Source organism: Cricetulus griseus, chromosome 2 (genome assembly GCF_003668045.3).
Source record: "Cricetulus griseus strain 17A/GY chromosome 2, alternate assembly CriGri-PICRH-1.0, whole genome shotgun sequence".
NCBI lineage: Eukaryota > Metazoa > Chordata > Mammalia > Rodentia > Cricetidae > Cricetulus > Cricetulus griseus.
The window spans coordinates 433,190,570-433,205,622 of NC_048595.1; the positions used below are offsets into that span (position 1 = coordinate 433,190,570).

Here is a 15,053-nt window from a genome sequence, read left to right on the forward strand (position 1 = left end):
TTATTCACACACTCCAAGCACCATTGGATACCAGATCTACATGACTTTTCTATCTAGAAACCCAATTCACTCTCATGTCTACTGTGCAGACTTACAGGGATTGAAGATGGAATTTTAACTACAGCTCTGATGACATTTTAGATGGACGGGGTGTGAGTGTCAAAGGACCACTCCAAAGTCATTTACGTGGTCCCAAACGTGAAGTTTATATAGAAGCAACTGACATTTGGATTAACACTGAACATGGAGTTTATTGTTTGGAGCTGTCTTTGTGAGGATGCCAGAGGGAGCTCTGACTCTGCCTATCCCTCATCAGGAAGGCAATGTCACTGATCTGCTGTGCTCACCACATGCAATACTGTTCTGACTCTTCTCCTGGTAGTGGTGGTGGTGGGTGGGGGTGAATGCTAGCATTCCCTTCTTGGCTTTATCTAAATGGAGGCTGAGACAGGTGTTTGAGAGCCTGAGGCATTCCCTTGAGTGCTCATGGGTGGGTCCTCATCCTCTGACTGTGATTGTTAGTAACCACAGACCACATGCAACAACACTGGCTGCAGAGAAGTGAGGTTGCCAGGGATTCATCCCACTGGGGAAGGAGGGTCTGGGTCACACTCTCTTGTGGGTCACCATAACCTTCCCAGATATGAGTTAGGGTGAGATGACCTGGAACGGATTATAGAGGAAGGGGTGATGAGCTCAGCTAGATTTCTAAGGAGATGAGATGCTGTAATAGGAGCTGGAGTAAATTCCACCCCTACCCCTCCTCTTCTAAGAGAGGCCTATGGGGGCTATGGAGAAGCAGATTCATGAGTGTGTGTAATGTGCCATGATAACTGTGGACTGCGGAAGCCCAGACATTTCTTTAACTAATGGAAACCATGTAAAAAGCTGCTATCCCAGACCCAATCAATCATTCATGGCAAAAACACATTATCCCAGGATGATTCCACTCAGTGATGGAGCTGGCAGAGGCTTGCCAGCAGGACCTGCGCAGTGTGCAATTCCTCCAATGAGCATCCTCTGCTTCCAGATGATGCACTGGCCAGGCTGAAAGCTTCTTCAGTGCCAGGCTCATTTTAACCAACCCATCTCCCTTCTCCATTTTTCTCTCATAGGTACTAAACCTGCCTACCTCTTTTTTTCCATTTGTCCTTTATAATTACTTCTCCCCAATAGATCTTTGCATTTGTAATTTTGTCCTGGCATCTGCTTCTGAATGGGCCTTTATTAACATACACGATCATTTCTTGTACTTAAAAAGCAATTAACATAAATTGCTAAGGTTTTACACAGCCGATAAAGGTGGAACTAATGAGAACATGTTCATTAGTGTAAATTGTTGGATGATATTACATTGCTATATTACCTATGATCTTACCTGAATTTTATTTGTATCAGTCAAGTGCTGTGCCATTGATTTTAGAATAATTGCAAAGAAGAACCAAGAATGCTATAAGGGAAAAAGAGATAAAAAGATTTATTAATCTATGTAAAAATAATGATAATTATGATCTTTACAATACAACATTGCCACACTTTTTTTTTTTTATCTTAAAGTAAATGAGTAAGTTAAATGGACCAGGGCAGTGATACATTCTCTGTTACCTTAGGTTGACTTTTATCAAAGTTATAATTGCCATAGCCCAGATCATATGTTTCAGTTTCTTAATAGTATAAAAAATTGAAGCTAAAAAGTAGACAGTTTACTTGAGATAACTTTTTGAGTATTTGTTCACCAACGATTTACTCATGAGATACTCTGTTCATTTCACTTTAGTTAAAAAAGAAAAAAACTCAAATAAAGCTTTTGTGGCAGGCTCATCTTCAGGCTTTTAATTATGTTCTAGTTTTCTATGTGTTAATCATTTTCCCACTGATACTTACACATTGAAGGTCTATTTCCTTTTTTCTACCACTGAACTCCCCATAAAATTGCTATTCTCCCGAGACTGCCTTTTTAATTCAACAAATGCCATTTAGAGCCTCGTTACGGAGACAGTCATTAGCATGGGGTCATATTACATCACCACATCCCATATCCAGTCATCATGAACCTCTTGGCTGCACTGCCAGAGGGCATTCGAATCACATCCCCTTTGTGGCTGGTGCAGTGTTGTGGTAACCTTTGTGGAAGGGAGGAGGGGCTGTTGTCCATCCTAAAGAATCAAGGATCACTTCACTGGAGAAATGAAAGTGACGGCTTGATAGTGAAAGTGAAGCCCACACCATTAGGGATATTTAAGGAATCCAAGGCATACTGCAACCACCTCCAATCATTTCCTGTTCCAAACTGCACTTTTAGTCATTATACCAAATGTTCCGCCATTTCTTTCCATATCCAACAGACTCTCTCCACTCTATAGGCACGGCAGACTGCTCGCAGATTCTCTGACTTTCTCTAACCCCTCCTCTCCTTGTCCACAGTGGTGCGTTCAGACTCACAGACATGCTATAGCCCTACTGAATAGATGAGGCCTTTTCTGCATCTGCAAGGCGTTACTCTAAAAATCCTCATGGTCAGCTCCCTTACTTCCTTCTCAAGTGTTACCTTCTCTATCAGCTCACCTGCCTACCCCAGTAGAGGCACAAGTCTCCCTTTCTGTTCTCAGCATGCTTAGTACTTTTAACTGCTCTATGCTTTCTTTTCTCATTCATCTTGCCATTGGCATATAATTTGTGTTTAAATTATATCAAGAGCTCATTTCCCCCAGTAAGCTTCCAAAGGTATGGAACTTTAGTCACTGCTCTAATGTATCCCAAGTGCCTAGGGGTCTGACTGCTTCAAGGTAGGCACCTGAAATATATGTTGAATAAATACAGGGAATATACTCAGAAGGCTGCTTGAAAAATGAACTACTTGGTCTGTCAAGATTAGATTTTTGTGAACTTATGCTGATGGCTTATGATGTAATATTGCCTTTCTAGATGTTTGCAGTCAGTTGGGTCCAATCAGATGAATTTGTCACGTCGCAATAGACAAAAAGCTTGCATCAAAATTGAGGGTTCCAACATTGTTTTATAGGTTTTACACGGTTTCTTCTTCATGTCACTGCACACATTTGAACCTGAGACCAAAAACTGGCCACTGTCACTCACTTATCCTCCATTGCCAATATGCTCATTAATATGCCATTACAATCATTTCCTATCTAGTTTTTCCTGCTGTAACTAGCCACCCAAGCTTTGTGCTATACTTACTGTTTGTGAATATTTCAGATAATTTTTAATAGTCATTCATTCTGCCTTTAGATCAAATCATGGGTGCAACCTGTTCCTCCATTTCTTTTACTTGATAATTTGACATAATTCAGTTTTGATATGAGACTTACGTCAGAAATTAGAAGGGCAATGACTTGTGGAAATCAGTGAGTCCTGTCACCTTCTAGTGATAGAGATCTGTGGCCACTTCTAGCGACTTATGCACTATAATGAAGAGGATTACCTTTAGGACATGCTTGACTATCGTTGAGTCATTTGACTTCAAAAGATCACTCAAATTTTTAGTCAGTTCCTCATGTATCGTTCTCTCTTTGTAGGACTTGGTCTTGAATACAAACTGAAGAAAACCCAGAAAGATGAACAAAGTTAATTACTCTTAAAGGGTTGCAAAGATTATCCCACACAAATAACTCATCTCTCCTGATCAACTGCTTGCGTCAGCTTTAGTCTTGGAGTCAGTGGAGCCTGATGCTAAGAGTAGGACACACTTGCTCCTATTTGGGGTCTTGGCAGAAATAGGGCCTTGCTCACCTAAGCTCTCCTTGGCACTCTTTCTGTAGAAACCAAGAGAAAGGGCCAGAGAGCCATTGAGCAGGTTGAAGGAATCATGGAGGGCTTGGACCCACCTACTTAGGACACACTCTCCTTCTCTTTCCTTCCACTGGCAACGGGTGGCATGGTAGCAATTCTTCATCCTGAAAGGGTAGAGCACCCACTCAAATAGCCTAGTGGGGAAGCAAGTACCTTCCAGAAGCAAGGAGGTGAGCCCCCACAAGCCCAGGTTTTACCGTCCTATGCTAGACACAGCTATCAAGAAGGTTGATAAACATCAGCCATCAGGAAGATAATAGATGCTGCTTACTTTTCTTTTTTCCAAGGATTATCTTGGTGATAACTTTCTTTCTTTATTCATATATTTTAAGAACATCAATACACACATATGAGCACACATATTTCAAAAGCATTAAATGCTTAGAATTGAATTATAGTTGTTTATTTATGAGATGGGATTCCCTCAAGAAAGGGTATTGCCTTCATGATAGTCACAATTTAGAATAGATTACAATTAGAGGGAAGGCAGGCAAGAGAATGGTACATTTGCTTTTGGATCTCTAACCCTTTCTTAGGACTTCGAAGCACATTAGCACCATGGTAGGCCCTGAGGTTTGAAGCTCATCTCAAAGGGGAGACCAAAAGCTAATGGACTACAGCTAAGGGTAATTAATTTCTCCTAAGCATTGAGCTTCCTATGAAGACAAACTCACCACCAACTGCTGAACTCTATGCTGTTATTTAGCCTGAAGGAGATTTCATTTCAACTAGCACTCGGCTATTCTAACATTACAAACCTGATTCTTAGAATTGTCAGTGCTATAAACCCCCGTGAAGCACAGCATTTAATTACGTTGACTTAGACACACATCTTTGGAAAAGACATGGTGTATGTGTGCAGTTCTGATACTGTAGATGGAGTGGGTTAGCAGCACTTGGTACCACTGAACTTGAAATGGTGTTCCATTTACTTGTGGATAAGTATAAATTACAATGATTATACCGTCACCCAAGGATATACAAGCATGTCTTGTAATCAGCCCATTTGTTTTTTAATAATGTTCCTAAGGGTGGGACTTAATAGACACCTATATGTTAAATGTTTCCCTTCCATCTATGGTAAAAATGATTTCGAACTCTGAAGTCAAAGTCAGGCTGTTAACCATATACCTAGCAGGAGTCTGCTCACAGAACCACACAGCTGGATCCTCATCTTGTCTGTCTCCTCTTGTGTATCAGAGGAGACAGCTGAGGATTCCCGAGGCTTGCTTCTCAGGGCAATGCACTGCTTAGGTTCCAGTTTCTCACTTCTTAATTTAGGGATTATTTTTCCCAGAGTGACCCAGGAGTTGGTTTTACTTATTAGGAAGTATTTGTTTATTTCAAAATAAATTCTAAAATGTCTTTAGGAATTGTCAATCTGAAATCCCACATAAGTATATCTCTGAATTTGAGTTACTTTAGAACAAAGGAGATGAGCCTCCCCTAAACCACCTCTCTTCTGTATTGCATATCAGGACACTCTTGTCAAGGTATTTCATGTTTTCTGGGTGAGAATGAAACCTATTCCAAGATGTATTTCCAAGGGCACCACAGAGTATGAGTCTGAGCAGCTGAGGGTCCTACAGGAGCTGGCCTTGGTGATGACAGAAGTAGCCACAACAGCTGAAGTTCTTGATATATTTTAAACAATTCCATTGAATGAGGAAACTGATACTACAGAATGGAGTTGTCTGAATGAAGTACAATGATTCAAGGAATTATTTTATTCTATGTGGTCTCTTTGTAGATTGAAATAGAAAGTTAGGGTAAGTATTGAGAAGATTAACTCTTTCCAGATGATTACATTGGCAAAAACACTCATCATTCCACTAGCAAAATAAGCAACGACTCTCTATTAAGCACAGAGCAAACTACAAGGTATTTGTAGGTATAAGTAGCTTTTGGTGATTGAAGTCAGGGTCCTAGCTGGTAAGATTATACTCTAAGGAAGTTGCTGTGTAATGATTATTTCTAGCATACAGGTCATTGTATGGAGGTCTGCACACTCATGCTTTGGTATTTGGGGAAGACATCCAACATTTCCAGCAGAAAATTCCATCCTTTCAGGTGGAATCTCAGAGTGGTTCATTCCAGAATGAGATTTTTAGCTCCTTTCTTTGGTATCTACATTTCTACAGCACCAACCATTGTCAAAAAAGGTTTCTATCACAAAAGATCCCGATTCTTCTCTGGTTGCATTTCTAAACATCTAGAATGTACAACTACATGTTTATCCCTGTATATGACTTGACTATATTTCCTTCAAAAATCAACATCTCCAAAGATCCAGTCTGTGTGTATGAAATGGGAATGTAAGTTTTGCATGTTTTATAAAGTAATTTAGGATGCTTGTATTTTCTTTTAATGAAAGGATGTTTGGAGTCAAGCTATGGGAATGCAAACATCACCACAAGTTCATTGGCATCAATTCACAGCCAACTGAAAATGAGAATAGAACATCTCCAAGTGAACACTTGACAAGGGACACCGAGGAAGCAGTGCACACCAATGAGATGGGCAAATGGTTCATGCCAGAAGATAAAGGACTTAACATACCAGAAGCAGGTACAAATATACAGTAACTTGGAAAATGAAATAATGCCTGAGAAAACAACAGAAAGAGCTAAGAAAACATTACAGAAGAAACACAGAGCATTCAGCAAACCCTCAGAAGTCTTCCTTAACTAGCATAGAAATTTCATATATTTCTAATGTCAACTTCAAAGGAGCAACATTAAGCTTTCTCTTCTGTCCTTTTCTTGCTACCACTCCCACATCAATATTCATTTACACACACACACACACACACACACACACACACACACACACACACACACACACACACATTGCATTTACATTTAAACAATACAGCTAGCTCATTGATGCAAAGAAATAGAATTCTGCTATGAGAACCTCCCTCTTAGTGCTGACAGGAAGCGAGACAAGTCACACAGCACAGGGCGTATGAACAGAGCCCTAGTGGCGACTCCCTACCTTAATGTATGACTGGACGGAATGGTCTAGCTGCTCCTCATGACACTTGGCCACAATGTCAGCAAGAACCCTGGAAAAGCAAGGATGTTCAGTGGCCTGGCTGTTTATGAATACATAAACAGATGCTACTTTACTAGAATACTTGGAAAATGGGGTATTTCGTGAATGAGTGAATGCATGAATAAACCAACATATTCACACTCTTCTCTTGCCATCCTCATACTCCAGCAGAGGGCACTTAATAGATCTCTATCACCTGGGAGTCATTGCCAAACAGAAGCATTCAAAGAACTGACTAAGGTAAGGGTGTAATATCACACTAGAGACATTTTCTCTGATCTGAATGCAGTACTTGTGGTCTCTGCACTTGCTGACATTGTCTTCCTGGAAAAGGGATCATTCTAATTAGGCTCTGATTAATGACCATGTTCCATTTTAAAGGGCTCACCTTCCAACTTGTGAGCAGAAGACCTATTTTTGGAAAAAGCCATTAGGTTAAGCTGTCTATTTCCCTCATTAGCTGGGCTAGGGTTTCATGTAACTGTGGTCTGCTGATACTTTTACAGATTAACACGACCAGTTGCTGCATGGTTGGAGAGCTTTGGGAGATCTCAGAAATTCTAACAGACCCGTAAGCTGCAATACTTAAAAATCTTGTCAATATCAACGGCAAGCTGAAAGGGACATGAGTTGATGGCACAGTTTGGGATTTTTAATCTGGGTCCAGAACTGGCTGTCTGTGGAACTGATACTGATACTTTAATTTCTCAGAACTTGAGGATTTTATGTTAAAAGCCTTTGTTGTAGAAAAGATAAATAATATGCCTCTGAACAAGTAAGATACAATCAATATTTCAATACTGGCTGTCATTTTTCATAACGCTAGAGCTAGTTTTGAAACAACAAATATATGATTAAATTATTAATTCAAAATAATATAAATGCAGAATTTTAAGTTTATGACTAGACTTATTAGTGATGTTGGAAGAGTATGGTGTGACCAAATTTATCACAAAAGAAAGGAAATGGTGTAATTAAAAATTCTATGGAACTATGAAATGATACAACTATTCTTGTAAACATTCTAGCAGTTCCTAAAAAATAATTCTACTGTCCAACCAATGAATTGCATAACCTTTGCATTACTGTGGATTCATGTCAGAGGTAAAGTATTAGAGTTATGTTTACATAGGATTTACATATGAATATTTATAGTGACTTTATCTATTATAGCCCCAAATGGGAAAAAGTCAGATGTCTTTCAACAAATGAATCCTTGAACATATTGTGATTCAATCCATATCATAGAATACTACTCATTCATGAAAAGAAGTGTCCCAGTTATAGATGGACAACCTGGGTGAATTTACAGAGAATTGTGATGAAAAGCTAATGCCAAATGCAATTATTGTATACTGTATGATTTCATATATACACAGATAGGTGTGTGTGTGTGTGTGTGTGTGTGTGTGTGTGTGTGTGTGTATGTGTGTTGTGTGTGTGTGTGTGTGTGTGTGTGTGTGTGTGTAGTATGTGCTGACAGTGGGGGAGACTAAGTAGTGAGTACACTTATTCTCTCCATATTATCCCCTTTAACTGCTTATGAATCTATAATTATGTCAAAATAAAGTGTTCAAAACAAAAGAAAAAAATTAGCTAATGATAATAGTCAGGTATCACAAAACAAGGGTTTGGGAGAAATGGTTTAAATCTGAAAAGTATGTTCACATGAAACGTACACAAATGTGGCTATTGAGTCAGAATCATATCATCTGGGTTCTGACTGACTCAAGGTTGCAGAGTTTGTTCCCTCAGGGTTGCTATGGATACCTGGTGACGGTTGCACTGATTTCATCTTCCTCGTTCTGCACTAGAATTTTGAAGAGCTGATTCAAGATGACGGGCAGGAAGCTCATGATCGAGTGGATCTTGTCCACATTTAATAGGTTCTGTAGTGAATTGATGGGAAGAAATGTAAATAAACACGGGAGAAGCAGTCTAGCACAATCTGCTGGTGTTTTCAGGCATGTGACATGGTCATAAGATCACGTGATCATCATAGCTCCCACTTATCTGGCCATTAGCTTTCCTGCCTCACTGTGGCAGGTGTAGGTCATGTTGAAAGGATCTTCTTAATTAGCAATGGTAAATACATTTTAATTTTTAATTATTTTTGTTGAGGATAAAAAGCTGATCTTGCCTGGGCAATCTATGGGGCCTCTAGTAGTGGATCAGTATTTATCCCTAGTGTACGAATGGACTTTGGGAACCCATTCTCCATAGAGGAATACTCTCTCAGCCTAGACACACAGGGGAGGGAGGGCCTAGGCCCTGCTCCAAATGATGTGACAGACTTTGAAGATCCCTCGTGGAAGGCCTCACCCTGCCTGGGGAGCAGAAAGGGGATAGGATATGGGGCCAGTGGGGGGCTGGGGAGGAGGGGAGGGAGAGGGAACTGGGATTGACATGTAAAACAAGCTAGTTTCTAATTTAAATAAAAAACCCCTATCTTTGCCTTTTTTTTTTTTTTTCCTGTGGAAAGTATGAAGTAAAACTTGTTTGCTCCCTGAACACTAAGGTCTTTTTAAAGTCCTTAATAATCATCACTTCTTAGTTTGCTCTTCAGTGGAAAACAGGTTTTCTTTGTCAGTTTCTCCCCAGCAAACCAAGTACACGTATATGCCGTGTTACCTTACAAGCTCGGACAAAACTGGAGGTAGGTGACTGGGACATGTCTTTTTCTCTTTTTTGGCACTGGTGGAAAAATGCATTCACATGCGGGTCCTGCAGAGGCAAGAGAAGTGCTTATTTGTGGTGGTGCACAAACTCAGAGCAAGAGCTAGGGCGGCAAGCACTTCTAAGCAGCGTTTCCCCCTGGAATCTGACTCAGAGCCCTCTTCTTTCCATAGACATCGAGGTCAACTGAAGGCCCCAACTGAACCATTGTACTCTGGATGATGATGGCCCCTCCCTTTCATCCTCATAGTTCTCCCATCCCTCTTGGCCAAATAACCTGGCTAGAGAATGACAACTCTTGGCTGCCTGCCTGCCTGCCTCCTTTCAGCATTCCTTTCTTCTCTCCCTTCTTACCTGCCTCCTTACCTTTTTATATTTTTTCTTCCATCCCTTTATTCTTCCTTTCCCTCTCTCTCTCTCTTTCTTCCTCCCCCCGACTCCTGTGTTCCTTATTTTTCCAGTCCACATGCCAGAGAACTTTATAAATCTCTTACATAGTCTATGACACAGGACACCATGCTGGTTTTTTTTTTTTTTTGACATGTCTAGGGCTATTTCTGGGTTTGATGGGTATGTATCAGCCTGGTATTTAAACACAACAAAAAGCTTGACATAAACCCCAAGAAATGTTGGTTTTGATCTGCCGAAATCTACTTGGAATTTCTCCAGATTCTGAGCTGAGTGATGTAGTCAAGCAAAGAAAGAAAGTTTGAGTTTGGGAATATATTTGTGATGTTTCTCTGGCAGTACATTCTAGATGGGCATCTGGCATGGATTTTCCTTATACTAGCATTTGAGTGAGTGAGGTTTCTGTTTCCTATTTGTAGTTTATTTCTTAACTGGAGACAGTTGTTTTCCTCTTAGATAGACATGGCCCCTTCAGCTATGGGCTGCCCACTGTGACAACGTGACCAGTGTCATTCCACATGCACCTATTTATTCCCAACTAGAGAAGTACTTCACGGTAAAAGCAAGACATCATCTGGGCAGGTTACAAGACAGCTTGGCATTGTCCGTAGGTTCAGGGAGCCAGGAAGGCTTAGGAGAAGGGGCAGTTGATCTAAGATCTGAATGATCAGGGTGAGTTGAGCAGATGGATTAGCAGAAGGCAGGGACAGGTGCCTTCCTCCCTGGCTGAGGAAGGGTGAGTGTCAAAAACATTTTGGGAAGGTTAAAGGAGTGTAGTATGGGTTGGAAGCCACAATGTGGGAAAGTCTTGAACCTTTGAAAGCAAGATGAGGTGTGCTTAATCAGTTATGGGATCCAGGGGATCAAAGTTTTCTTGAAACACTGAACTTCATTAATTTTGAAGCCATATCTGTGAATCTTTATTTGTATTGTCTCTGTGCTTATCTCTACATGTTACCTGGATTGTTCAATTATTCTTAGGAACCAAAATGTGGTTGAGATAAAACAGTATGAAACAAACAAAAAAAGCTGCCCTGCAGCAGAAAGAGGAAGCTTATAATTTAACAATTATGCATGTGTAGACAGTACGTGATGGCTCAGGAATTACTTTCACACGAATTTTCTTCCTTTTCTTCCATCACAAGGTTATGTAGTGATATTTTATGTATACCATTTTCTGGATGAGGACTTAAGAACCACAGAGGCCAAAGTGACTTGTTCAGTCACCAAGCCAGCAACTGGCCAAAGTGACTTTCCAGTGATGTCTATCTCATGGTCCTGGGTAGGCATTAGAATTAGACTTAGTTTTGGGGTAAACACCAAAAGTGTTTTTACAACTGAACAAGTTCTAGATCTGGTAAGCAGAAGGAAGTCATACTATGAGTGAATGGTAATATACTAAATACACTTCTGCATTTTGGCCTCAAGTTTTTTGAGTCAAGGAGTTAGGGCACTTTGATTATTTCAAAAGAGGTGTAAAATTATATTTTAAGTATCTTTCTTGGCAAGGTCAGCGCCTCCCCCCCCCCCCGCCCATTTGACAACTCATGACATGATATGTTTCTCCCTATACACACAGGAGTCACCATCCTATTTTACACCATCGTCTATGTCTCTGTTGTAGGACACAGTACTCACCTGAGTGTTCACTGTTGACACAACAAATGTTGACACTTTGAAAAGTGGTTTGCCACCATCCACCCATTTAATGTCGCTTCCACCCTGCTGCAAGAAAGAGTTTGCTACCATCACTGACAATGGGAGATAAGGAAACCAAGTCATTTAGTTTATGCTAATTTGCTCTTCCGAAGCATTACCCCCTCAATGCTCTAGATATGAGAAAATGGGCAAATTCATTTGGACGTTTTGGAGGTGAGTCTGACATACTTTCATGGAATCATTCTTTTTAAATGCTTCATTTTTAGTGGCCACAAATAAAATATGAATTGGATTATTGTAAGTTAACTTCATATCTGCAATGGACACAATCACTATCATGTTAGTTTAAATAGAGGAAAAAAGATAGCCTTGTTTCATAGCTGAGCTTTAAAATTTTTTTCTTGGAAATTATATACTACTCAATACCTTTCCACTTGTAGAATCTTGAATGCTTAAATAATTAGGAGGCAGGGTGGTTGTTATCGGGATATTATACTCCTGAGAAGCTATTTGATCATGTTTCATCAGAGGAAGCCAAGCATATCCCACTGCAAAGAAACAACATGGAGAAAGTTTTGAACATAAACCTCTATGCTAAGAAGTACAAATACACCATTTGTCACTATAAACATCAGCTTCATTTAAGAATCAATAAAGCATGTCTCTTCAAAATGGTCTCCAACTCAAGTTAAAACATATGCCACCTTGACCCATTTCAGGTCACTTCTTGTAAGTACCTGAAGTCTCCAGAGACTCTTTCTTTTTGGCATTAGCTTTGGCATTGATGTCACATGTGATGTGATAAAAGGAAAATAAAAGGTGGTGTTTTTCATGGAGTTGAGTTGGTAGCTCAATTTTCACCTGCAATGAAAGACATCACATTTGGATTGAGATTAAAATAATTTATTTAACATTAGCACAAGTGTGCAATTTAGGTTCATGTTTAGTCAAAACAATTCAACTCTCAATAAATATCCAACTGGCTGGCTGTAATGTATTAATAAGTTGTTTTTACATCTTACTGTGGTAGACGATAATTTAGATGGTGTAGTACTTCTTGTTACACGATTGGTGTTTCTAGAGTATGGATTCTAGAACATTCACCAGCAGAACTACAGAGTGTAGGAAGACAAGCATTAACAACCTCCATAAATTATGTAAACCGAAAGTTGTGTCCTCCAGAGGATGCTCGTGGTCATGGGATTAAATGGATGCTTGCCTGTTAGGCATTCAGAATCTCAGACACTGCCCCAGAATCCAAATCTGCATGTTAGTAAGGTACCCAGGCAATTCATGTGCACATCACTGAGAACTGTGGCTGTAAACAAGGTAACTGGAAGCCTGTTCTCTATCTCTCTAAAATACAACACAAAAGTATGAAATGACTTTTGTCATAGCAAGCAATGTGTCATTTTATAAAACTGTATTGAAGGTTTACTAATGATGCTTCTGATTAAACACAAATTTAAAACATAAATGTGACATGGGTTATTCCATATTTCTGGAAAGAAATGGTTTGAAATAACCATCTACATTTTACAGGACCTTTCTAATTTAGGTTTCAAAGCCCTGTAACATGCATTCAATATCCCTGTTGTCTTGTGAAGGGACAAGACAGAGGTGGGACTCAAGGCCAAAGATACTGGGGGCTCTGGGTGAGTAAGAGATGGTAGAGTTAGTAACAGGTTTTCAAGACAGTTCTATGCCTTCTGATGATTCCTGTACACCAGGATTCCAGGAGCCTGTCCAGGTAACCTGCACTTAGCTTTCTGAGTCACTAAGTTGTTCTGAGAATAGTCAAGCGAAGCAATAACTAATACCCATAGATTATTAATTTGATGTCTTGGGTATCTGGCTGGTTTATTTTCATTCTGTTTTTTCAAAAGATTTTATTTATTTATTATGTATACAACATTTTGCTTCCATGTATATCTGCACACCAGAAGAGAGCACCGGATCTCATAATGGATGGTTGTGAGCCACTATGTGGTTGCTGGGAATTGAACTCAGGACCTCTTGAAGAGCAGTCAGTGCTCTTAACCTCTGAGCCATCTCTCCAGCCCTATTTTCATTCTGTTTAAGAAATGACATTTCACAGTGTGGTCCCTGCAATGTTAGCATGGTTGTCACCTGGAACCATAAAATCTCGAACTCAACCCAGACACGCTGAAAAACTGAATCTAAGTATTCTGTTTCAATGAGTCTTCCAGATAGTTCTGATGTATGACATAGTTTGAGGATCCTTGGATTTTGATGAGTTACAAACTGATATTTTATTTATATAACAGTGTACTAATATAGCTACAAAAGCCAATAGACAATTCTAAATCCATAAGAACAAGCAGAACACTAGAACATTTCTTTTTAGCGAACTTCAAGATTACATAGCAATGCACCAAGTGTTCAAGAATTCCAGTTAACTAAATGGTAATGAAAGCATTGATCTCTTAGGGTTTCCATTGCTGTTATAAAATATCATAACCAAAAACAACTTGGGGAGAAATGGACTTATTTAAGCTTAAAGTTCCATGTCATATTCCATTATCAAAGGAAGTCAGGCAGAAACAAAGGCAGAGTAAGAACCTCATGGCAGGAATCAAGTCTGTTTGCTGGCTTGCTCTTCCTGGTTTGTTCAGACTACCTTCTTACAGCATCCAGAACCATCAGCCCAGGGGAAGTCCTGCTCACAGTGATCTGGGTTACCCAATATCACTCAACAATAATAAAATAAAATATACCACAGGCTTTCCCACAGGTAAATCTGGTGGAGGCATTTTCTCAATTGAGGGTCACTCTTCTAAAATGACTCTAGCTTATGTAAAGTTGACATAAAACATGGCTTCACAAACCCTCACTTTAAAAATCCTGCAAATAGTTACATTTTATTATAACAATGCTTTGGATAACTTATACCCACTTTAAAGTTAATGCAATCATTTCCCCTGTAATCAAGAAAATAAAATGTTTGTATTATATCTGTGCTGCAAAGATCCCTAAGTGATTAATAATCTACATGCCATGTGGAAAAGCTCATAGGTTTTATGAGATTCCAGGAAATACAAGAAAATAAAAAAGATTAAAAGTCAGACTTAACAGCATTGAGACACTGAGAACACTAATTTATGAAATTCTCACGTCTATAAAAAATGCTCTTTCACACGAGTTTTGTCAAAAGGTCAATCAATATGGTAGATATTCTGTAATGTGACAATAACTCCTTCCCTTAGCCTTTTCTTTTCTTTTTTAACCCTATGAGCTGGATTGATGGAGGGAAAATAAGAGTGCTAAGTAGATATGGAAGTAGGAGGTAAGGTCAGGGAATTCTTTTAATTAGTTTGAAAATGGCAAATGTATCGCATGGATGGTGGACAGAGAATGGCTCCCAAAGATGACTCTCTGTTCTAAAACCCAGAATCCATGAACATGTGACTGTGCAAGGCAAA

General features: G+C 39.5%; 1 protein-coding gene across 3 annotated transcripts in view; it reads right to left on the reverse strand.

The window, feature by feature from the left end:
* Dock10 (dedicator of cytokinesis 10) overlaps positions 1–15,053 on the reverse strand; it is a 245,931-nt gene that overhangs the window by 59,455 nt on the left and 171,423 nt on the right. For all 3 annotated transcript variants that reach the window (XM_027397356.2, XM_027397359.2, XM_027397357.2), the window contains exons 20-27: positions 12,348–12,471; positions 12,037–12,158; positions 11,590–11,676; positions 9,499–9,591; positions 8,638–8,756; positions 6,808–6,877; positions 3,443–3,556; positions 1,379–1,450 (exon numbers count right to left, since the gene is read on the reverse strand). In XM_027397356.2, the coding sequence (XP_027253157.1) occupies positions 1,379–1,450; positions 3,443–3,556; positions 6,808–6,877; positions 8,638–8,756; positions 9,499–9,591; positions 11,590–11,676; positions 12,037–12,158; positions 12,348–12,471 (801 nt within the window). The remainder of the gene's footprint in view (positions 1–1,378; positions 1,451–3,442; positions 3,557–6,807; positions 6,878–8,637; positions 8,757–9,498; positions 9,592–11,589; positions 11,677–12,036; positions 12,159–12,347; positions 12,472–15,053) is intronic.